Source organism: Moschus berezovskii, chromosome 2, assembly GCF_049115385.1.
Source record: "Moschus berezovskii isolate FMDL1 chromosome 2, NW_MosBer_1.0, whole genome shotgun sequence".
NCBI lineage: Eukaryota > Metazoa > Chordata > Mammalia > Artiodactyla > Moschidae > Moschus > Moschus berezovskii.
Genome location: NC_142461.1, coordinates 101527375 through 101551406, shown reverse-complemented (window position 1 = coordinate 101551406; position 24032 = coordinate 101527375). Strand labels below are relative to the sequence as shown.

The window sequence follows — 24032 nt, the reverse complement described above, 5'->3', positions numbered from 1 at the left end:
TTATGTGCTCTAATGTCATGTTAATTATCATATGTTAATGTGTACATGCTTCTGAAGTGTGTGCAGGCATTCAACCTCTAGCTTTGTTCTTTGCAGTGTACTTGAAATGTGCATTTACCCCAATTGAACTGCTCACCCCGTCATGTGGTCCATATCTGTGTAACGAGAGATACATAGATGTGTATGGCTACTGTTTATTTGTTAGCAAGCGGAATGTTCATTACTAATATGAATTAGGAATTATGGTGTGTTTAATATCCCAATAACTATCATTCATAGCAGAGTCTTAATTTTAAATGATTTTTCATGTATTATAGTACTGCCAGATCTGTCGAAAGGGAGATAATGAAGAACTGCTCCTCCTTTGCGATGGCTGTGACAAAGGCTGTCATACATACTGCCATAGACCCAAGATTACAACTATACCAGATGGGGATTGGTTTTGTCCAGCTTGCATTGCTAAGGTAAGACTGATCTCAAACTTATTTTTTTTATTATACAGCAAAGTGATTCAGTTACATATATATATTTTTTCAAGTTACTTTCCATTATAGGTTATTAGGAAATTTTGAATATACTTCCTTTGCTAAACAGTAAATCCTTGTTGCTTATCTATTTTATGTATAGTAGTTTATATCTGTTATTCCTGTACCCCTAATTTATCCTTCCCCTTCTATCTTTCCTCTTTGGTAACCATAAGTTTGTTTTCTATGCCTGTAAGTCTGTTTCTTGTTTATATAAAGATTCATTTGTATTATTTTTTAGATTCCACATATAAGTGATAAAATATTTGTTTGACTTCATTTAGTATAATAATTTCTAGGTTCATCCATGTTGCTGAAAATGGCAATATCCCATTCCCTTTTATGGCCGAGTAACAGTCTGATATGTATGTATACCACATCTTCTCAAATCAGTTGTCTGTTTGATGTGCGCTTGAATTGTTTCTATGTCTTGGCTATTGTAAATAGTGCTACTATGAACATTAGGGTACATGTATCTTTTTGAACTAAGAGTTTTCATCTTTTCCAGGTTTATGCCCAGTAGTGGGATAGCTGGATCATATGGCAGCTCTATTTTTATTTTTTTTTTAAGGAACTTTCATACTCTTTTCCATAGTAGCTATACCAATTTACATTCTCATCAACAGAGTAAGAGGGTTCCCTTTTCTTCACACCCTCTCCAGCACTTATTATGTGTAGACTTTTTGATGATAGCCATTCTAACTGGTATGAGGTAATAGCTCATTGTGGTTTTGATGTACGTTTTTCTAATAATTAGTTAAACTGACCATCTTTTCACATGCCTATTAGCCATCTATGTATGTCTTATTTGGAAAATATCTATTTAGGTCTTCTGCCCATTTTTTCACTGGGCTGTTTGTGTTTTTGATATTGAGTTGTATGAGCTGTTTGTGTACTTTGGTTATTAACCCCTTGTCAGTTATTATTGTTTGCAAATATTTTCTCCCAGTCTGGTAGGTCTTTTGGTTTTGTTTTCCTTTACTGTGGAAGAGCTTTTAAGTTTGATTAAGTCACATTTATTTTTGCCTTTTAAGGCTTCCCTGGTGGCTCAGATGGTAAAAAGTCTGCCAGCAATGAGGAAGAGTGGGGTTTGATCCTTGGGTTAGTAAGATCCCCCAGAGAAGGAAATGGCAACCCACTCCAGTGTTCTTATTTGGAGAATTCCATGGACAGAGGAGCCTGGCAAGCTGAAGTCCATGGGGTCACAAAGAGTCAGACACGACTGAGCGACTAACAGTGACACTGACTGATTTTTGCTTTTATTTCTTTTGCCTTGGAAAACTGGACTAAGAAAATATTGCTATGACTTATGTCCAAGAATGTTTTGTGAATGTTCTCTTCTAGTTTTATGTGTCGTGTCTAATATCTGAAACTATTATGAGTTTATTTTTATATATGGTGTGAGGGAGTGTTCTGATTGCATTGATTACTTGTAGCTGTCCAGCTTTTCCAACACCAATTACTGAAGAAACTGTTATTTCTCCATTGTATATTCTTGCCTCCTTTGTTGTAGATTAATTGACTGTAGGTGTATGGGTTTATTTCTAGGCTCTCTGTGCTGTTCCATTGATCTATATGTCTTTGTTCTAATACCACAGTTTTGATTATTGTAGCTTTGTATTTAGTTCAGTTCAGTCTCTCACTTATGTCTGGCTCTTTGCAACCCCATGAATCACAGCACACCAGGCCTCCCTGTCCATCACCAACTCCCGGAGTTCACTCAAACTCATGTCCACAGAGTCGGTGATGCCATCCAGACATCTCATTCTCTGTCGTCCTCTTCTCCTCCTGACCCCAGTCCGTCCCACTCTTTTCCAATGAGTCAACTCTTCGCATCAGGTACCCAAAGTATTGGAGTTTCAGCTTTAGCATCAGTCTTTCCAGTGAACACCCAGGACTGATCTCCTTTAGAATGGACTGGTTGGATCTCCTTGCAGTCCATGGGACTCTCAAGAGTCTTCTCCAACACCACAGTTCAAAAGCATCAATTCTTCGGCGATCAGCTTTCTTCACAATCCAACTCTCACATCCATACCTGACCATTGGAAAAACTGTAGCCTTGACTAGACGGACCTTGGTTTGCAAAGTAATGTCTCTGCTTTTTAATATGCTGTCTAGGTTGGTCATAACTTTCCTTCCAAGGAGTAAGCGTCTTTTAATTTCATGGCTGCAGTCAGCATCTGCAGTGATTTTGGAGCCCACAAAAATAAAGTCAGCCACTGTTTTCCCATCTATTTGCCATGAAGTGATGGGACCGGATGCCATGATCTTAGTTTTCTGAATGTTGAGCTTCAAGCCAACTTTTTCACTCTCCTCTTTCACTTTCGACAAGAGGCTTTTTAGTTCATCTTCACTTTCTGCCATAAGGGTGGTGTCATCTGCATATCAGAGGTTATTGATATTTCTCCCAGCAATCTTGATTCCAGCTTGTGCTTCTTCCAGCCCAGCGTTCCTCATGATGTACTCTGCATATAAGTTAAATAAGCAGGGTGACAATATACAACCTTGACGTACTCCTTTTCCTATTTGGAACCAGTCTGTTGTCCCATGTCCAGTTCTAACTGTTGCTTCCTGACCTGCATACAGGTTTCTCAAGAGGCAGGTCAGGTGATCTGGTATCCCCATCTCTTTCAGAATTTTCCACAGTTTATTGTGATCCACACAGTCAAAGGCTTTGGTATAGTCAGTGAAGCAGAAATAGATGTTTTTCTGGAACTCTCTTGCTTTTTCCATGATCCAGAGCAATTTGGCAATTTGATCTCTGGTTCCTCTGCCTTTTCTAAAGCAGAACATCTGGAAGTTCACGGTTCACGTATTGCTGAAGCCTGGCTTGGAGAATTTTGAGCATTACTTTACTAGCATGTGAGATGAGTGCATTGGTGCAAAAGTAATTACCATTTTGACTGAATTTTAAATCATTATAACTAGGTTCAAACACATCTTTATTCATCAAAATAGGAATCATTACAGTCAACACATTTTGCCAGCAAGAAATAAGTTCGTTTATTCCTGTAGTGTAGAAATCTGTGCTTCTGTATTCGACAAACTCTTAGAAAGCATTTTCTACCTCCTGCTGGTTGTGGAAGCGTTTTTCCTGCAAAAAGTTGTCAGGAGATGCTTGAAGAAGTAATAGTCGGTTGGTAAGAGATCAGGTGAAAATGGAAGATGAGGCAAAACTTTGTAGCCCAATTCATTCAACTTTTGAAGTGTTGGTTGTGTGACGTGTGGTTGGGCGTTGTCGTGGAGACCAATGAACCCTTTCTGTTGACTGATGCCAGCTGCAAGTGTTACAGTTTTGATGCATCTCATTGATTTTGCTGAGCATACTTCTCAGATGTAGTGGTTTAGCCGGGATTCAGAAAGCTGTAGTGAATCACATACCACCAAACAGTGACCACGACGTTTTCTTGTTGCAAGTTTGGCTTTGGGACTTATTTCAGAGCTTCTTTGGTGAACTGGTTGTCACTGGTTGTCCTGTAAAATCCACTTTCTGTCACATGTCACAATCTGATTGAGAAATGGTTTGCTGTTGTTGTGTAGAATAAGAGAAGACGACACTTTAAATTTTTTTGATTTTTCAGTCAGCTCATGAGGCACCCACTTATCGAGCTTTTTTCACCTTTCCAATTTGCTTCAAATGCAGAATGACCATAGAATGGTAAATGTTTAGTTCTTCAGCAAACTTCTTGTGTAGTTGTAAGCAGATCAGCTTTGATGTTTGCTCTCAATTGGTCATTGTCAATGGCCAGTCGCTGGCCATTACACCCCTCATCTTCAAGGCTTTTGTCTTTTTGCAAAACTTCCTGTACTGCCAATGCACTGTATGTTCATTAACAATTCCTGGGCTGAATGTGTTGCTGATGTTGCAAGTTGTCTCCACGACTTTATAACCCATTTTGAACTCAAATAAGAAAATAGCTAAAATTTGCTTTTTGTCTAGCATCATTTCCATAGTCCAAAATAAATATAAAATAAACAGTAAGTAATAAGTCATTAGCTAAAAAAAAGCAAGAAATGCACATTAAAATGATATATAACATAACCATATTAATTAAGAATGTACCCCAATATCAAACAGCAAATTTCAACAATGTCAAAACCACAATTACCTTTGTACCAACGTAATAGTGTTTTCTAAAGACTGGAAAGGTTATACCTCCAGCTTTCTTCTTTTTTCCTCAGGATTGCTTCGGTAATTCTGGGTCTTTTGTGATTCCATATACATTTTAGTATTTTTTAGTATTAATAAGTTTTAAACTGCCAGTCAAAATGAAGCATTTTATATGGATTTTTGAGATACAATTCATATACGATAAAATTCACTTTGAAAGTGTGCAATTCAGTGATGTATAATATATTCACAATGTTGTACAATCATCACCACTATCAAATTCCAGAACATCTTCATGACCCGCTTAAAGAATCCTAATACCCATTAGCATTCACTTCCAATTTCCCTTCTCTTCTCAGCCTTTGGCAACCAATCTACTTCCTATCTCTATGAATTTGCCAATTCTGGTCATTACAGATATATTAAATCATATAATATGTAGCCTTTTTCTTTCACTTAGCATAATATCTTCAAGGTTCATCTATGTTTCAGCACTTCATTTTAAAGTCAGATGATATTTCATTATACGGATAGACTAAATTTTGTTTATCTGTTCAGTTGATAGACTTTTGCGTTGTTTCTACGTTTTGACTTTTATCAGTAATGCTGCTAGAAATAGCCATATACAAGTTTTTGTATGAATATGTTTCCACTTTTTTTGGTTATATAACTAAGAGTAGAATTGCTTGGTCATATGGTATTAAGCCTATGTATTTTAAGTCACTTTCTGTGTGTGCTAAGTTGCTTCAATCATGTCTGACTCTGTGTGACCCTGTGGACAGTAGTCCACCAATCTCCTCTGTCCGTGGGATTCTTTAGGCAAGAATACCAGAGTGGGTTGCCATGCCCTCCTCCAGGGGATCTTTCCGACCCAGGAATTGAACCCATGTCTCTTCTGTCTCCTGCATTGGCAGGCATTCTTTACCACTAGCACCACCTGGGAAGTCACTTTCCAGTCACATATAAATTGGAAACCTGTGAACTCTCATACTAATTGATTAGGAGAAGCAATATGATTAAGGAGAAAGAGATGAGTTTTAGAGTTACAATGTAAGTGTGAAAGGGTTAGAATGCATTGAGGCCCAGACTCACTGTTAAGTTTTCTTTGTCTCACTCTCTTCCACGTTTAGTCTCTTGACTTAATCATTACCAGTAACTGCCACCTCTTCATAAACTCAGTTTCAGATGTCCGTCTATCCCCTGCCTCCTTTCCTTCCCATTCACTCTCTCTTGGCACTCCTACTCCAATAATTCTTTGATCTCATCAGGACCTTCAGTTCATTTATCTTAAGACCTTCTCACTGTCCCTCTCCACCTTCATGTCTTCTTTTTGCCCCTGTAATCACAGCATCTACCCTTAGCTTCTGTTCCTCTCTCTCACTTGGTAAAACCATCATTCTGGTTAATCCAATTCTCTGACTTCTCTAGTAACTTAATATTCAGATACAAAGGTGTCTTGAATGTTACTGGAGAAAACACCCAGCCTTTTAAATTTAAGGCTAAGAGGGCCTTTAATGGTGTCTGATAATTTCCTGTCTGTTCTATTCTGTCTCAGCTGATGATGTTACTCTCATTTCACTATGAAAATGGAAGCCATCAGAAGAAAGTATCACAAGAATCCATCACACCTACCACGCTTTCTGTATCTGGGCTAGCATCCTCTACCTTCTGTCCTGTTGCCATGAACTGCTCGTGCCCCTAACTAAGCCAATTACCCAGCTTGTGCTTCAGATTCCACCCCCATCTCACCTCCTTAGGAGAATGAGGAACACCTCCAGCAGTTCTGTCTTCTGCTTCATCAGTTTCTACTTCTGCACTGGGTTCTTTCTCATCAGACTACTAACATGATACGATTTCTCCCATCTTACAAAAGCTAAACAAAAACTCTCTTTTAGCCTCACTTCTCCTTTGATCCACTTCCCCAATTACTCCCCTTCCCTTTGCTGAAAAGTTTTGTTATGATTCTCTCCAATTTCTCTCCTCCAGTTTACTCTTAAACTCATTCCAGTCATATTTTTACCTCCACGACTTCTCCAAAATTGCTCTTACAGTGCCCACAAATGATTGCCACGTTGCTCAGTCCAGTGACTACTGCTCAGATCATCTAACTTAATATTTACATTTGATAAAGTGGAACTTTCCCTCCTCCTTGATATCCTGTCTTCACTTGTCTTCTAGGATACCATCCTCATCTGGTGTTCTTCCCGACTTTGCTCCTTTACAGTCTCCTTTGCTGGTTTTTCTCACCTCCCAGATCTATAAATATTGGACTACTTTTCTTAACTTCAAAGTTATGTCTATAAAATGGAATAATATCTGGTTTGTGGGGATTCGTGAGGATCAGAAATGCTTGTGTATTTGAAGGTTTTTATAACTTCAAAAACTCTGTGATATACTTATATTCATACTTTATTATATTTTATATTTACAAAACAGCAGAAGTCTCACATGGCATGGTATTCACTGATAATTGCTTTTTTATTTCTCACTGCTTGATCATTTTTGTCATATAGAGTTAAATGTAGTTTAATAATAATCTTCACTGGTTGTACATAAATTATCTTTTAGTTTCAAACTGTCAAGTTAAAGTTTCTCTACTACTTTGTGAATTACTAACAAATCAGTGTTTTCAGGCCTGGGGGTACCATCTGGTAGGCTATAGGATGTTTTGTTTTCTGTCAGTTTGCTTAAATTAGCTCTGTTGTCTGTCATTTCAGTACCAGACTAGAGGTCTGTAATCCTATCCAAGCACTTCTATGTAAATGCAGCTTTCTAAGTCTCTACCCTGTTTTGTTTTGGGGTTTTTGTTTGCTTCTTGGCCATGCTGTGAGGCTTGTGGAATCTTAGTTCCCCAGCCAAGGATTCCACCCAGGCCCACAGCAGAGAAAGCATAGAGTCTTAACCATTGGACCACCAGGGAATTCCCTTTCTATTGTTTTTTAAAAGTGATGTATTAGATGTTAGTCGCCCAGTCCAACTCCTTGCAACCCCACCAGGCTCCTCTGTGCATGGAACTCTCCAGGCAAGAGTACTGGAGTAAGTAGCCATTCCCTTCTCCATGGGATCTTCCTGACCTAGGAATTGAACCCAGGTCTCCTGCATTCCAGAAAGATTCTTTACCATCTGATCCATCAGGAAGCTCATGCTTCTTATAGCAATAGAAATACTATAACCATTTAATTTATATATATATATATAGAGAGAGAGATTTTAAATTAAGGTTTTAAAAATCTTTCCAGTAATTCAATTATTTTCAAATATTTATACTATACAGTTTGCTCTCAAATGGCTATTTCTGCATACATCATTGTGACTAAGTGTTTTTACTCTGTGTATATGTGTGTTTTCATACCAATATACATACATACATACACTATATTAAAGATATATATGTATATTCTCTCTGTCACAGAATTAAAGACTTGTGTGTGTATATGTATTTATACACAATAATATACACAAATAAATTCTAAATTCCAGTGCCTAAAAAGCCAAATAACACAAAAGCATCAGGCAGGACTATAGCAAATAGGAAAGTCAAGTCATGCCCCTATTTTTATGTAACGGTCATCACTCAGCTCTGGCAAATTGTTATCATGTAGACATGTGGGCCCAGTGTTCCAGGATCGACTAGTATTTCAAGATTATGGATGTTATGCATATTCTTGCAAATGTTAAATGTTGGCAACAAATTCAGAATTTATATAAGCATTATGAGCCAAACCACAACACATTCTGTGGGCTGTTTATAGTCTGTGAACCAGACTATATCAGTTCACAACTTCTGATATATAATTACACAAACATAACAGAAATGGGCCCTTGTATGTGTGTAATTTGATAGATTCTGCTTGCTGCTGCTGCTGCTGCTAAGTCACTTGAGTCGTGTCCGACTGTGTGTGACCCCATAGACGGAAGCCCACCAGGCTCCCCCGTCCCTGGGATTCTCCAGGCAAGAACACTGGAGTGGGTTGCCATTTCCTTCTCCAATGTGTGAAAGTGAAAAGTGAAAGTGAAGTCGCTCAGTCGTGTCCGACCCCTAGCGACCCCATGGACTGCAGCCCACCAGGCTCCTCCATTCATGGGATTTTCCAGGCACGAGTACTGGAGTGGCTTGCCCTTGCCTTCTCCAAGATTCTGCTTAAGACTTACTAAAGTTTCTCTTACTTTGCCAACCAAGGTCCGTCTAGTCAAGGCAATGGTTTTTCCCGTGGTCATGTATGGTTGTGAGAGTTGGACTGTGAAGAAGGCTGATCGCCGAAGAATCGATGCTTTTGAACTGTGGTGTTGGAGAAGACTCTTGAGAGTCCCTTATACTGCAAGGAGATCCAACCAGTCCATTCTAAAGGAGATCAATCCTGGATGTTCATTGGAGGGACTGATGCTAAAGCTGAAACTGCAATACTTTGGCCACCTCATGCGACGAGTTGACTCACTGGAAAAGACTCTGATGCTGGGAAAGGTTGGGGGCGGGAGGAGAAGGGGACGACGGAGAATGAGATGGCTGGATGGCATCACCGACTCTGTGGACATGAGTTTGAGTGTACTCCGGGAGTTGGTGATGGACAGGGAGGCCTGGCGTGCTGTGATTCATGGGGTCGCGGAGAGTCGGACACGACTGAGCGACTGAACTGAACTGAACTGAACTGAAGATAGAAAGGGGCTTCCCTGGTGGCTCAGAGGTTAAAGCGTCTGCCTCCAATGCGGGAGACTCGGGTTCAATCCCTGGGTCGGGAAGATCCCCTGGAGAAGGAAATGGTAACCCACTCCAGTATTCTTGCCTGGAGAATCCCATGGACGGAGAAGCCAAGTCCACGAGTCGCAAAGAGTCGGACACGACTGAGCGACGGAACGGAAGATAGAAAGGGTGGGGAAGGTGGAGAGTCTGTGCAAGAACACAGACATCTGGTAATAGAGGCTCCGTATAAAAGCTGCTTGTAAAAGTATATGTGTGTGTATAATCCAATGAGGTAAGCGTGATAAACATCATTTATCAAAGAAATAGAGAGGCTCCATTGTCTTTTTAAAACATCACAAGAGTCTTTTATTTCTGTGGATTTAAATTTAATCTTTTCTTACTGAGTATTAATTTGTTAGAATATGATCCCAAGTAATATTTTAGTTCACATAGGAACTAGAAATTATTCCTGAGCTTTTTCTCTTTTTAAGTAACACAGTTACTCAGTCTAACTTAATCTTCATTAAACAGACCTTTTCCTCATGAGTTAAGCTTTCTCGTTATGTTTTTCTAGTGCTGAAAACTTTCAGGGCATAATATTAAAACTCAAAATAATCAGGTTTTAGTGAATAAAAATTAATAAACTAAATGCTGAAGAGACTTAGTAAAACATTTTAATTTTATTCCAGTTTCAAGAGGTAGTGATTCTTTAATACGGTATGGGGAAGGTGTTAGAGTTATGGTTTGTCTTATTATTTTAGCCAATTAAAATATCTCTTTAACTGTACTTTTACCTTACCAGTAGAGAACCAAATACTTTTAATTGATTGATTTAAAACTATTTTGCAAAATAATGGTAGAAGAGGTGCTGAAATTCTCAAAGAAATTGGTATGAAATACTTCAGAAAAATGTTTTTCAGCCAAATTCATTCCAAGAATACATTTAGCTTTAAACTATCGCTACACTGATATCTGACTCTTAAGTTTTAAGTTTACAATTTCTTAATTATCTGGTTAAGAGAGGAATCGTTTTCTAAAAGAGGACAAACTATCCTGGAAAATTAAAACAAAAGCCATACATTACCAGTATCTTTGCACTGATATTCGTCAATGATCTATTTATTGTAACAGTTTAGTCTGAAAATACAGATTTATTTCCCTATTTCTAAATTGAGGGGTAGGAAGGAGCTTAATCATTATATCAGTGTTTGCTGCCTGCAAATTATAGTTAGATTGCATAAGGTAATGTTGAGCTTTTTGTTTTGTTTTTTTATTTTCATACAATTTTAGAGCTTGAATGACTTTACCAATTGTGTAGCATGTCTTTTTTATTTTACAGGTAAGATAATGGGGACTCACAGATATTTTTGTACAAAGTTCCATAGCTAATAACTGACAGAGCCATAGCTACAATTCATGTTGTTTGATTCCAAATATAATTTCTTTTATACTATTTCTTTATTGTTTTCCTCAAATATCGACATTTTTTTCTCTTCCTTCGCCTCTGCTTTGTTCACACTTGGTAACCACAACTTTGTGGAACTCTATCCTTGTAGAAAATGCCTTTTTTCTGTATCTATTAGTAGAAAGAAGTATCAATTTCCAGTATATTTGATTGCTTACAAAGGACTTCTCTGTTTAACACTTCATGAGCTATTTTTCTTGTTTTGGTCTAGCTTTTTAATTATCTCTTCAACTTGCTTATTAATAAGATCTGTATTTTTGTTTATATTCATCTTTGTTGTTAATTATATTGTGCTCCAAAAAGTAGTACTTTGTATCTTTAAAATCATGCTGTTAGTGACCTAGACTAAGAAACAGTGCTGCTAAGTTCTGTAGTACCAAAGATTGATTACCATGTGATCAACATCATCAGATTTTAAGAACTCATAAAATAAATTGTTCATGCTTTATTAGATTTTTTGCCTCATATTATAGGGGGAAAAATTCATAGATCTCTCTTGAAATTATCAACCTTCTAGATGAGAGATAATGTTCTTTTTGTTTGCCCTGTCAGACTTTCATAACATAAAATAATAAAAGGCCTCTCGACAGTTGTTTTTCTTACACCTCATTTCCTTTTTTTTAATTAAAGGCAAGTGGTCAAACCCTAAAAATCAAAAAACTTCATGTCAAAGGAAAAAAGAGTGAGTCAAAAAAAGGCAAGAAATTGACTTTAATAGCGGATACTGAAGATGAAGACTCTGCATCAACAAGCAGTTCACTGAAAAGAGGAGTCAAAGACCTGAAAAAAAGAAAAATGGAGGAAAACAATTCTATTAACATAGCAAAGCAAGAAAGTTTTACTTCTGTTAAGAAACCTAAAAGAGATGACTCCAAGGACCTAGCTCTTTGCAGGTATTATTTCAGTTCTCATGTACTCTATATTTACAGCTTCCCATTCATTTGCTTAGAAATCACCTACTATAGTTAAGACAACTTTTTGACACTTTGTATAAATAGGAGATGAAAGTCTATAGTGTATATTTTTAAAGAAATTAATTTGCATTTTTTACTTGAAAGATTGGAAAGCTAAATTTTTAATAAAAATAGATGTTTCTAAAGCATAGATAATGATTTCAGACATTATTTTCTTTAGTATGATCCTTACTGAAATGGAAACTCATGAGGATGCATGGCCTTTTCTACTTCCTGTAAACTTGAAACTTGTTCCTGGTTATAAGAAAGTTATTAAGAAGCCTATGGATTTTTCCACAATTAGAGAGAAATTAAGTAGTGGACAGTAAGTAAATCATTTCAGTTCAATATCCATTGAATGCTTGGTATATGCTGGGTACTTTTGTAGTGAGCCAAAACAACAAAGACATAGGCTCTGCCTTTGGAGGGGTGTGTATGTTTGGTCAGGGTAGCAGAGTATGTAAGACAAATCAATTAAAATTATTTAAATATTTAAAAAGCTGTGCGATAAAGCTTTCTGGCATTGGAAGGACACTAAACCCAGCCTGGAAGGTAAGGAAAAGTATCAAAAAAACCTCCAAAGTAAATAACATGTAACCTAGAGCTTGTATTGTATATCAGTGGAACATTGACACTATCTCGTGCAGCTTTAATGAAAATTGACCCTGTAATAATTTTCAGATTATTACAGTGGAGAGATAGAAGATCACTGGAAATGTTAAATATTAAAAGCCTTATTGTGGGTTGTTGGAGAACACTGAAAATGTGTTTATTAAATGTGGAAGAATATTATTATCTGCTCTTCTCTACCCTATTATCTTTGTGATCCTATCCAAAGAGCAAAATGACTTCTGGCCACAGTTAATGATCTTTGCTAGATTGCCTCAGACTTCTGCCAGAGTAGCAGCTGTTAGATAGTGGCATTTAGTTGATTCTGGACATTGGACACTAGTTCTAGACATTTTGGAGCCACGAGAATAAGGCTGTTCACTTACAAAACAAGCCCACACAAAAGCACTCTTCATATCAATGGCCAGGAGCTGTGTGTCTACATTCTCCATGCTGCCTGCTCCCCCGTTAATCCTCCATACCAGTTTAGCTTAGTATATAGGCTATGCCCATCACTTCAAGCAAAGTCATTAAAAAATATGAAGAAAGAAGGAAATTTATATTTTAAAAAACTATTCTTCCTGGATATTCTTTTGGTTAAAATCTCTGTAGCCTATAATCTACACTCAATTTAGAAGAGTTGCATAGAATTTAACTCATAAAGATCAGTGACTGTCTTATATGTATCGAATTATTTACAAGATTGACCAAATGACTAGTTTATTTCTCTGGAGGCTAAACTGTCAGTTTTTTAAAGAATTATATCCATTTCACTTTATTATTATTTTTTTTAATTTCCAAAGGGACCTGCTCTGACTCAGAAAACATTAAAACTATTGATTCTAATACAATCCAAATAGCAGAAACTTCTGTCTATATATGAACTAGTTCTTTTGCTTTCTCTATCAAAATACTCAGACTTTAAGGAGAGTAGCATTTATGGTCATCATAACCAGGACAGAAACTTATGCAGGAAAACCTTCCCAGTGTTTAATTCCTGACTTTACCTTCCATAATTCTCCAGTTCCTGGATAGAGGATGAACCTAAACCTCAAAATAAACAGGTTTATATATTAACACAGAATTACCAGAAGATCTGCAAAATCAAAGCTCCCTTTTGAGAATGGGGCCTGGTGAATGCAGGAGGTCAAAGCAGAGGCAAACAGAGAGAAGCAGTTCTTTATAATCTTGTTTGTGATGTCAGCCATATTGGAGGCAAAATTCAGAGAACGCAGGCTCTTCCAACTTTGAGTTGTTTTATTAAACCTAAATTAATGAGTTGGGACTCAAACTCATATAATATTTCAATTTTTAAACTTAAAAAACTTAGAAAACAGAGGGGAGGAAATGCCTTGCTGTAATGAATCTTTCTGGGTTCCATAGGCTGCCCCTTCCTTTCATAAAAGAAGGGCCCAGATGTGGGAATTGCACTTACTTCACTAGAATCTCACCTAGAATTCTCTCCTGGATTTGTCTTCCTAGCATTAGTCATTAACCTTTTCTTGTAGTAAGGAACAGTATAAAGAGAGAAATATTTCTCAAGGTAACTTATATTAAATAAAATAATAATTAAAATATTAATATTTTATTTTAAAATAAAAATATTTTATAAAAATTATTCCCACACATGTTACCTGAGCGCATTTATGTTAAATGTCCAGAATAGGTAAATGTATTGAGACAAAAGGAAGGGTTGATGGTTGCCAAGGGCTAGGGATAGGAAGGAATAGAGTATATGCTTAATGGATTAAGAGGTTCCTTTTGGGGTGATGACAGTGTTCTGGAACCTAGGTAGTACAATGCTTTGAGTGTGCTAAATACCTTAATTATCTACTTTAAATGGTTAATTTGATGTTACGTGAATTTCACCTCAGTTTAAAAAATAATAATTCCTAGAAGAACTGGAAAATGATGAGGTTACTTAGGGCTGACAGCTCTGTGAACTCATTACAGATAAAGAAATTTTCTCTTTCTTTGTTGCACCTACTAGGAGGTAGAAGTGAAAAGACTGTACAAGGTATTTCATCAAATAAATAATTCCACTTTTACCAGGTCTCAAAACTTCAGTGTGTGCTCCATATGTATTTCTAATGGGTAAATGATTTTAGTATCCAATTAGTATACTATTGCTTTGGCTTGGGTTGGCTTGAAAGGCACTACTCCTTCTTTACTAATAAGTTTAGGCATATTCATGCACCTTTCAGTTCTCTTATCTGGGTTCTTACAGGGAAAGAGAACTGGGATTATCCTACCAAAGAAAGCACTTGAGTGCTTTTTATTGAAAGGCAGTTCCTAATGTTATCTCCAGTAAAGAGATAGCATGTGCTTTTTTTGCTTGTTTTGGATCATCATACTGTAGTGTTTGAGCAAGAGTGTATCTGAAGAGAGAAGAAAAATGGGAAAGGACCAAGGTTTGAACAAAGGGACCAACCCTGGGATGTATGTAAAAGCTACAGGGCAGATGTCATGTTCATAGTGCATAGGAAGCACTTATATTATTTTTACTGCAGCAAAATATTTTTGAATGTGAATAGGGCACTACAAATGATACAGTTGGTCACAGTTAATAAATCAGTTGGAATGAATCCAGTAACAGAATTTTGATACAGGTTGAACAGGAATTTGGATGTAAGAAAAATGCTAGTTTGTTGAAATATATCATGATCTTCAAGAGAAGTCTATTCTGCATTTAACCTGCCTTTAAATTCTGTACATTCAGAATACATGCAGTTTTTTAAATGTCCCATTTATAAGAAGGTATAATATGTTTTATATCAGTTTAAAAGCAGTTACCCTATTTTTTCTTTTTGCTTTCAGTTTTACATTTTATGTTTTATTACCTCTTTCTTTGTCTGCAGAATGAAACCAGCCTACAAAAGCAATCTCTAATCATGTGTTTTCTTCCAGGTATCCAAACCTTGAAACTTTTGCTCTAGATGTCAGGCTTGTTTTTGACAACTGTGAAACATTTAATGAAGATGATTCTGATATAGGCAGAGCTGGCCACAGTATGAGAAAGTATTTTGAAAAAAAGTGGACAGATACTTTCAAAGTGAGCTGAAGTTATAATAATCTTTTCTTTTTTTTCCCCTTTAAATAAGGACGAATGAGACCAGCAATGTGAACTGTATTTACACACATGTGCAAGGCACATACATAAAGACTTTTTTTCCCTTAAAATAAGTATCACGAAAAAAAAAGTATCAGAAGAATGATGCCATTTTTAAAGGCTTCACTCCTACAACAACCAAGGCCCTTGGTTATGGGTTTGTGTGATTTATCAGCTAATTTAGGTAGAACAGGGAAGCACACCCAAAGAATTTTCAAAGGAAAGGGTGTTATAGTGCAATAGCAGTTAAAATATATCAAATCGCACTGAATATTCAACACCAGAGCTCTAACATGGGAAATGGTTCTTTCCCTCTCAATAAATATCTATTTTTCATTTTTTTACTTTGTAGTTTATTTTTTAGTGAATGTATTTAATTTTATGAATTATTTATGATTAAACCACATCCAGAATCTTCGTTTTCTGTGAAAAGGAAGAACTAGAAAAATTGCTTTAAATCTTGAAAATACAACAAGGAATGTTTTAAAATATAAAACAAAGCCAAGTTAAACTGTTTACACTGATGTGCTATAAAAGCACCAAAAATAAACTTTACTGTAGAGTTACAAGTACATTTATATATATATACATATATATATATATGTTGCTGCATCACTTGTGTAGTTAAATTGTATTTCAAAACAGTGAAGAAAAATTGACATGTATATACTGTTCATTATTGTTTATATTAAGTCTTGTTTTAAATATGTATTATGTGTATATATTGTTTGCAGACATTATTGTTTATGCCTTAGAAGGATTGTAGCATTTTATTTTAGTCTGAAGGTAATTATAGCTATACAGCTTGTACAGTAATTATCCTCTACCAACACTGTGGCGTCTCCTTGATCTTGGTAGTGCCTGCCTTTGAAACAGGGTGTAGGGGATATTAGTTTTCCATTTTTTCTATTTTGTTATATAATTTTAAGCCACCAGGGCCTAAATTAAAGTATAATCATTTGTATCCATGTGGAATAAAATTGTGACAATTTCCTACGCACACAGTATTTTTTCATAGAAACATTTCCCTCCCATTTGCCTTGCCTCAGAAATAAATTTACAAGACATTTGTAACCACTGTGTTTTATCTACTGTGTGTTGTGGTGGCCTGTTGGAGGCAAATAGATCAGAATTTTTTTGTACCTATGTAAGAGTACTTGAAGTTTTATTTAAAATAAAATGTTGTGGAAAAGGTAGCATTCTTTTTTTTAGGAGTGTTATTTTTCACTACTCTGTGTGGCACGGATACAATAAAAACTTGTACAAACTAGTTTTTTAGTTTTTCTTAATGAGCTTGGAAATATTAAAAAAAAAACTAGTTAATTTAATTTGCCTTTTACAGAATCCTAAAGCAGGAGTAGCAGAACACTGAGTGGGGTGGAGAAAGGTGGCCTTACGTAATGTGACTTTCATTATTCTCTGAACCTCTCTGGACCACGTTTTATTGTTTATTTCACACTTTCCGTATGACAAGGTTAGAATATTTTTTAAGGTCTTGTTCTGATAGGTGAAATGTCTCTACTGTAAACATACAACCCAGTTGTCAAGGAAAATTGATCATATAAATTCGTCTAATAAGTCATGAGGTACAAGTTCAAGTGTTTGTTTATGAAATATGGTTTGATGCCTTACTGGGGTCTTAGGAATCATCAATGAACGAGATAGGCATAGGCCCTGCTTTCATGGAGCTTACAGTCTAGCGGAGAAGTGATCCTTAGATAATGTCCTCAGTACAGGGCCTTTAATAAGTAGTGCAGGGAGAATAGAAGCGTTTTGAAGAAATATTAAACTTTAAAATGCTTCATAGCTACAGAGTATTTTCTAAAATTCCTAGATTGTTTGTGAAGTCTTATATGAAGATCAGCTGTTATTATGTAAATATGTCAGTTACTGTTAACCAAATATTACAATGATGCCTTAAGGAGCTGGTGCTCAATCAAAAATACCACGTGGAACAGAGAACAAGGTGGGGCTGTGAATTAAGTGTGTGGTTTTTGTGTTTATAGAATTGGCTGCCAGATGCTCCATGGGGAGTTGTCTTCATGGGAGTGTTTTACCTAAGGGATTATACATGCTTAAAGATCATATGTGCTTATATTACTTTATATTAGATGGCACATAAGGGCTTGATATTAACATGTCTGATGTCCAAGGGATAAATGAGAAATAAAATACACTCACACAAAGATGAATTTTTTAAGAGTGATAATATTCTTTTAAAAATAAGATATCCCTTAAAAAAAGAAAGCTTGGTGAATACAGTCTACTTTGGACTGGTAGCTTCTGTTGTTACTCAAAGAAACAGCTGTTCTGCAATAGCAGAAGTAGTGGCTGTGGTCCCAAAAGGGCCACAGTTGATCTCTGGAAAAATTGTTACAGTACACAAGTCTTTCACTAAGATAAATTAGGCTTTAACCTGAACCTTCTCCATTTTAGTCCTGATTGCTCTATAAATGATAAAGAACTGACCTGCCCTCAAGTTTAGATTTTGATATATCCTACGACTGAGTGACTAAACTGAACTGAACTGAAGGATAAACCTTAGGGATTGGGGGCGGGAGAAGACAGGGATGACAGAGAATGAGATGGCTGGATGGCATCACCGACTCGATGGACATGAGTTTGAGTGAACTCCAGGAGTTGGTGATGGACAGGGAGGCGTGGTGTGCTGTGATTGATGGGGTCTCAAAGAGTCGGAGACGACTGAGCGACTGAACTGAACTGAACGGAAGGATAAACCAATCAATCCACTACTACTAAACCCCAAAAGTAGTCATCAGTTTGAAACACCTAAAGAGTAAATTAATATATTTATTCAGTTGTTAACCATGGTGAAAATTAAACAAAATTGAAAATTTATTTATCAGTGTACCTTGAACTAAAAATAAACTACATTATCATAAATGTACGGTGATCTCTTTTTCTTCAGTTAAGTTCAGTTCAGTCACTCAGTCGTGTCTGACTCTTTGCAACCCCGTGAATCACAGCACACCAGGCCTCCCTGTCTATCACCAACTCCCAGAGTTCACTCAAACTCACGTCCATCAAGTCGGTGATGCCATCCAGGCATCTCATTCTCTGTCATCCCCTTCTCCTCCTGCCCCCAATCCCTGCCAGCATCAGAGTCTTTTCCAGTGAGTCAACTCTTCGCATGAGGTAGCCAAAGTATTGGAGTTTCAGCTTTAGCATCAGTCCCTCCAATGAACACCCAGGATTGATCTTTAGAATGGACTGGTTGGATCTCCTTGCAGTACAAGGGACTCTCAAGAGTCTTCTCCAACACCACAGTTCAAAAGCATCAATTCTTCGGTGATCAGCTTTCTTCACAGTCCAACTCTCACATCCATACATGACCACGGGAAAAACCATAGTCTTGACTAGACAGACCTTTGTTTGCAAAGTAATGTCTCTGCTTTTTAATATACTATCAAGGTTGGTCATAACTTTCCTTCCAAGGAGTAAGCGTCTTTTAATTTCATGGCTACAATCAGCATCTGCAGTGATTTTGGAGCCCCCAAAAATAAAGTCTGCCACTGTTTCCACTGTTTTTCCATCTATTTCCCATGAAGTGATGGGACCAGATGCCATGATCTTTGTTTTCTGAATGTTGAGCTTCAAGCCAACCTTTTCACTCTCCTCTTTCACTTTCATCAAGAGGCTTTTGAGTTCCTCTTCACTTCCTGCCATAATGGTAGTGTCATCTGCATATCTGAGGTTATTGATATTTCTCCCGGCAATCTTGATTCCAGCTTGTGCTTCTTCCAGCCCAGCATTCCTCATGATGTACTCTGCATATAAGTTAAATAAGCAAGTTGACAATATACAGCCTTGACATACTCCTTTTCCTATTTGGAACCAGTCTGTTGTTCCATGTCCAGTTCTGACTGTTGCTTCCTGACCTGCATACAGGTTTCTCAAGAGGCAGGTCAGGTGGTCTGGTATTCCCATCTCTCAGAATGTTCCACAGTTTATTGTGATCCACACAGTCAAAGGCTTTGGCATAGTCAATGAAGCAGAAATAGATAGTTTTCTGGAAGTCTCTTGCTTTCTCCATGATCCAGCAGATGTTGGCAATTTGATCTCTGGTGCCTCTCTCTTTTCTAAAACCTGCTTGAACATTTGGGAGTTCACGGTTCACATATTGCTGAAGCCTGGCTTGGAGAATTTTGAGCATGACTTTACTAGCATGTGAGATGAGTGCAATTGTGCGGTAGTTTGAGCATTCTTTGACATTCCCTTTCTTTGGGATTGGAATGAAGACTGACCTTTTCCAGTCCTGTGGCCACTGCTGAGTTTTCCAAATTTGCTGGCATATTGAGTGCAGCACTTTCACAGCATCATTTCAAGACCTGAAATAGCTCAACTGGAATTCCATTACCTCCACTAGCTTTGTTCGTAGTGATGCTTTCTAAGGCCCACTTGACTTCACATTCCAAGATGTCTGGCTCTAGGTCAGTGATCATGTTATCATGACTATCTTGGTCGTGAAGATCTTTTTTGTACAGTTCTTCTGTGTATTCTTGCCACCTCTTCTTAATATCTTCTGCTTCTGTTAGGTCCATACCATTTCTGTCCTTTATCGAGCCCATCTTTGCATGAAATGTTCCCTTGGAATCTCTAATTTTCTTGAAGAGGTCTCTTGTTTTTCCTATTCTGTTGTTTTCCTCTATTTCTTTGCATTGATCACTGAGGAAGGCTTTCTTATCTCTCCTTGCTATTCTTTGGAACTCTGCATTCAGATGCTTATATCTTTCCTTTTCTCCTTTGCTTTTTGCTTCTCTTCTTTTCACAGCTATTTGTAAGGCCTCCTCAGACAGCCATTTTGCCTTTTTGCATTTCTTTTCCATGGGGATGGTCTTGGTCCCTGGCTCCTGTACAATGTCACGAACCTCCGTCCAGAGTTCATCAGGCACTCTATCTATCAGACCTAGTCCCTTAAATCTATTTTTCACTTCCAAGGAGTAAGCGTCTTTTAATTTCATGGCTGCAATCAGCATCCACAGTGATCTTGGAGCCCAAAAAAATAAAGTCTGACACTGTTTCCCCATCTATTTGCCATGAAGTGATGGGACCAGATGCCATGATCTTCGTTTTCTGAATGTTGAGCTTCAAGCCAACTTTTTCACTCTCCTCTTTCACTTTCATCAAGAGGCTTTTGAGTTCCTCTTCACTTTCTGCCATAAGGGTGGTGTCATCTGCATATCTGAGGTTATTGATATTTCTCCCGGCAATCTTGATTCCAGCCTGGGCTTCTTCCAGCCCAGCATTCCTCATGATGTACTCTGCATATAAGTTAAATAAGCAGGTGACAATATACAGTCTTGATGTACTCCTTTTCCTATTTGGAACCAGTCTGTTGTTCCATGTCCAGTTCTAACTGTTGCTTCCTGACCTGCATACAGGTTTCTCAAGAGGCAGGTCAGGTGGTCTGGTATTCCCTCTTTTTCTTACTTTAGTCCTAAAAGGAACTTTGTTAAAAGCACTAGTTTTAATCAAAATCATGAGGGATTTGATCTGTCACTGGTACTTAAATGCACCCTCTGTTCTCCTTCTTGGAGAAGGCAACCCACTCTGGTACTCTTGCCTGGAAAATCTCATGGATGGAGAAGCCTGGTAGTCTGCAGTCCATGGGGTTGCTAAGAGTCCGACACGACTTCACTTTCGCTTTTCACTTTCATGCATTGGAGAAGGAAAGGGCAACCCGCTCAGTGTTCTTGCCTGGAGAATCCCGGGGACGGGGGAGCCTGGTGGGCTGCCGTCTATGGGGTCGCACAGAGTCAGACACGACTGAAGTGACTTAGCAGCAGCAGCAGCAGTGCTCCTTCTCTTTTCCATCTCTCCACTTCGATACCTTTACAAAAAATTTAAAATCCTGTTCATTTAGTCTCCCATAAGACACATCCTTAACAAGGAAATCTGATGTCAATGACTTACTCTTTTATATAAATTGTATTTATGGGCTATCTCTCATGGTTATTTGCATTTGAGGAAAGAAGTTTGTGTTCTGTTAAGAGAATTTCATTCCAGGAACTGCTCTCGTGGTCCAAGTGGTTAAGACTGATCCCTGGTGGAGGAACTAAGATACTAAATGCTGCACAGCAAGGCCAACAAAAGAAAAGGCAGGGCGAGGAGGGGTGGGGGTGGGGGTGGGCAGAGAATTTCATTCCAACAAGGACGATAAGAGAGGTATTTTAAGAGAATTGAAATTTTTCTTCCACAGGAATATGGCATAAAAAATACAACACAAGGAAACTAGTAGAACCTTACCTATTAGGAATTTTACCTCAGTTAGGTCTCATAGGCCCACTTGAACCACGTTACAACTCTACCTTAACAAAAATTTTTTTAAAACCTCACATAGAATTGAGATAATTCCTCTCCTCAATTCATGAGACACTGTTCACATTTTTTTTGCAAAGCCCCCTCTTTTCTTTGATTTTCTTACTTATTCCTTCAGCTCCTCTTCAATTTCCTTCTCTCCTGTATGCAACCACATACGTCTTTCCAGTCATCCTTTTTTATATGTATTTAGCAACACATACATCTTTAAAAATATATAATGTGGAAAGAAATAAATATATACAATGTGTTTTTTAAACTTGTATCAGTTGCATTATGCTATACATCTCATTCTTTTTTTCTAATTTTGTTTCTTTTGAGTTGAAAAAAGACATAAATCTATTTCATTTGATTGCTATACGGTATTCCGTCACAAGGCATATATCACATTTTACTTTCAGATTTCTCTCAGAATGAAAACACAAGTTGCCTGAAATTCTTGTCACTGCAAATAACACTACAGTGAATGCTGTCATCCATGCCTTTTGTGGGCCCATATGTGCAGGCCTGGTAACTGGACAGTCCTAAATGATTCATGCCCCTGTACAGTCCCTTCCCACGCTGTATCAGGTTTCACCCGTGTGACCAACAGAATATGGCAGAGTGATGTGTGAATTCCCAGACTAGGTCATCAATACACTGCTGTTTCCACCTTGTTCTCTCGGATCACTTACTTCTGGTAAAGCCATCTACTGTATTGTGAGGACACCGTAGCAGCCCATCGGGACAGCGAACAGCTAATGCCAACATGAGACCCATTTGACAGCAGTTTCTTAGAAGGATCCTTCAGCTCCAGTTAAACCAATGACAGGAGCCCCAGCCAGCTTTTGGACTGCAGCTTCACAAGAGACCCTGATACCCTCCTGAATTCCTGACCCATAGCTTCTGTGGAACAATAAATGTTTATCATTGTTTTAAGCCACACAGTTTTAGAGTAATTTGTTACACGGCAATAGATAACAACAGAAAAAAAAAATAGTTAACAGACTATGAGAGTTTCTCTAGGATCTGTATGTAGGGGAGAATGCCCGAGTTTTTAGGTAGATGCACATTTACTTTCCAGGCTGTTGGCATACCCTCCAGATGATTGTGCCAGTTTACTTTCCCAGCAGTAGAAAAGAATTTTTCCCACACTTCTCACCCAGTATTCAGTATTTGTTTGGATTACTTTTCACTAAAAATTTACTATAGATTTTGAATCTGAATACCATATTTTGAGTATGGAGCAGTGTCTCTAATCTGATTAGCAGCTTCAACTTTGACGACTTTTTGTAGTTTTTGTTTTATGTAGATGCCATATCTAATTCTGTCAGTTTTTTAGGGACTGGAAAACTGCCCTACATTTTATTTTCAGCCAGTGATATTCAGGAGACAGAGCATTCAGAAGATGAGCAGGCAAAAGCTCACCTAAATGGAGGTTAGTAGAAAATATCGAGAGTTCTCAGGTATTTGGGGGGCTTATATAGACGTATGAGTTACTGTAGCAAAAACAGTCCTTGGTAGTATGATGGGTAATGAATTGGCTAAATGCAGGATTAAAAGAAAGGGTGATTTGGATCTTTTGGACATTCACTAGAAGAGAAATTTGCACCTTAACATTATATCCACAGAGAGGTAGTAGCAAAATTAATATCTGAGATCTATTTGTACTTTTTCTACTCTGACCATACACATGAAGATCATTTGGCTTGTTCTCATTTGGATGACTAAATAAAAGCATTGTGGGATATACTATCAGGTGTATGTAGTCCATTCTTGAAATTTAAAAAAGAAATTGTTAAGTGGACTTCTAAGAATGCCCTATTCTCCCTAAGCAAACTCCATACCTTGTCCTTTAATTAAAAAATAGTCCTAATAGTCATGGTAATGGATATCAAAGAATGTGGTGGAAATCAGTAGTGAATGAGAGACCTAAGGCTTATAGCCGGTTGGGAATAAATCTTGTGCTGAGATGAAAGAAAAACTCAGCAAGGTCATTAGATGACCAAAGGCTAATGAGACATTTACATGGCAGGAGCTCAAAGGAGACTGGAAGGCTTTGAAAGGTTTGTACTCATTCTAGTGATTCTTACAGTTTTCAGAACATGTTTACAACTCCTTTTTCAATACTGCTTTTCTGAATATCTTCATTATAGTAAGTCTCAATTGTTTTGAGTATAGAAGTGACTTAAAAAAAAAAGATTCTATTCAGCTAGTAAAAATTATCCTGGAAATCTATGTTAATATTGGTAAGTTAAGTGAAAA

At 37.4% G+C, this 24032-nt stretch overlaps 1 protein-coding gene across 19 annotated transcripts in view; it reads left to right on the top strand.

The window, feature by feature from the left end:
• BAZ2B (bromodomain adjacent to zinc finger domain 2B) overlaps nt 1-16719 on the top strand; it is a 418491-nt gene extending 401772 nt beyond the window's left edge. For 18 of the 19 annotated variants that reach the window (XM_055397431.2, XM_055397444.2, XM_055397442.2 and 15 more), the window contains 4 exons: nt 318-464; nt 11409-11671; nt 11913-12056; nt 15248-16719. In XM_055397431.2, the coding sequence (XP_055253406.1) occupies nt 318-464; nt 11409-11671; nt 11913-12056; nt 15248-15401 (708 nt within the window). In that variant the 3' untranslated portion in view covers nt 15402-16719. Of the gene's footprint in view, nt 1-317; nt 465-11408; nt 11672-11912; nt 12057-15247 lie in introns of those variants that run through there. The other variant, XM_055397449.2, reaches the window with a different exon arrangement.
• The last annotated feature ends 7313 nt before the right edge of the window (nt 16720-24032 follow it).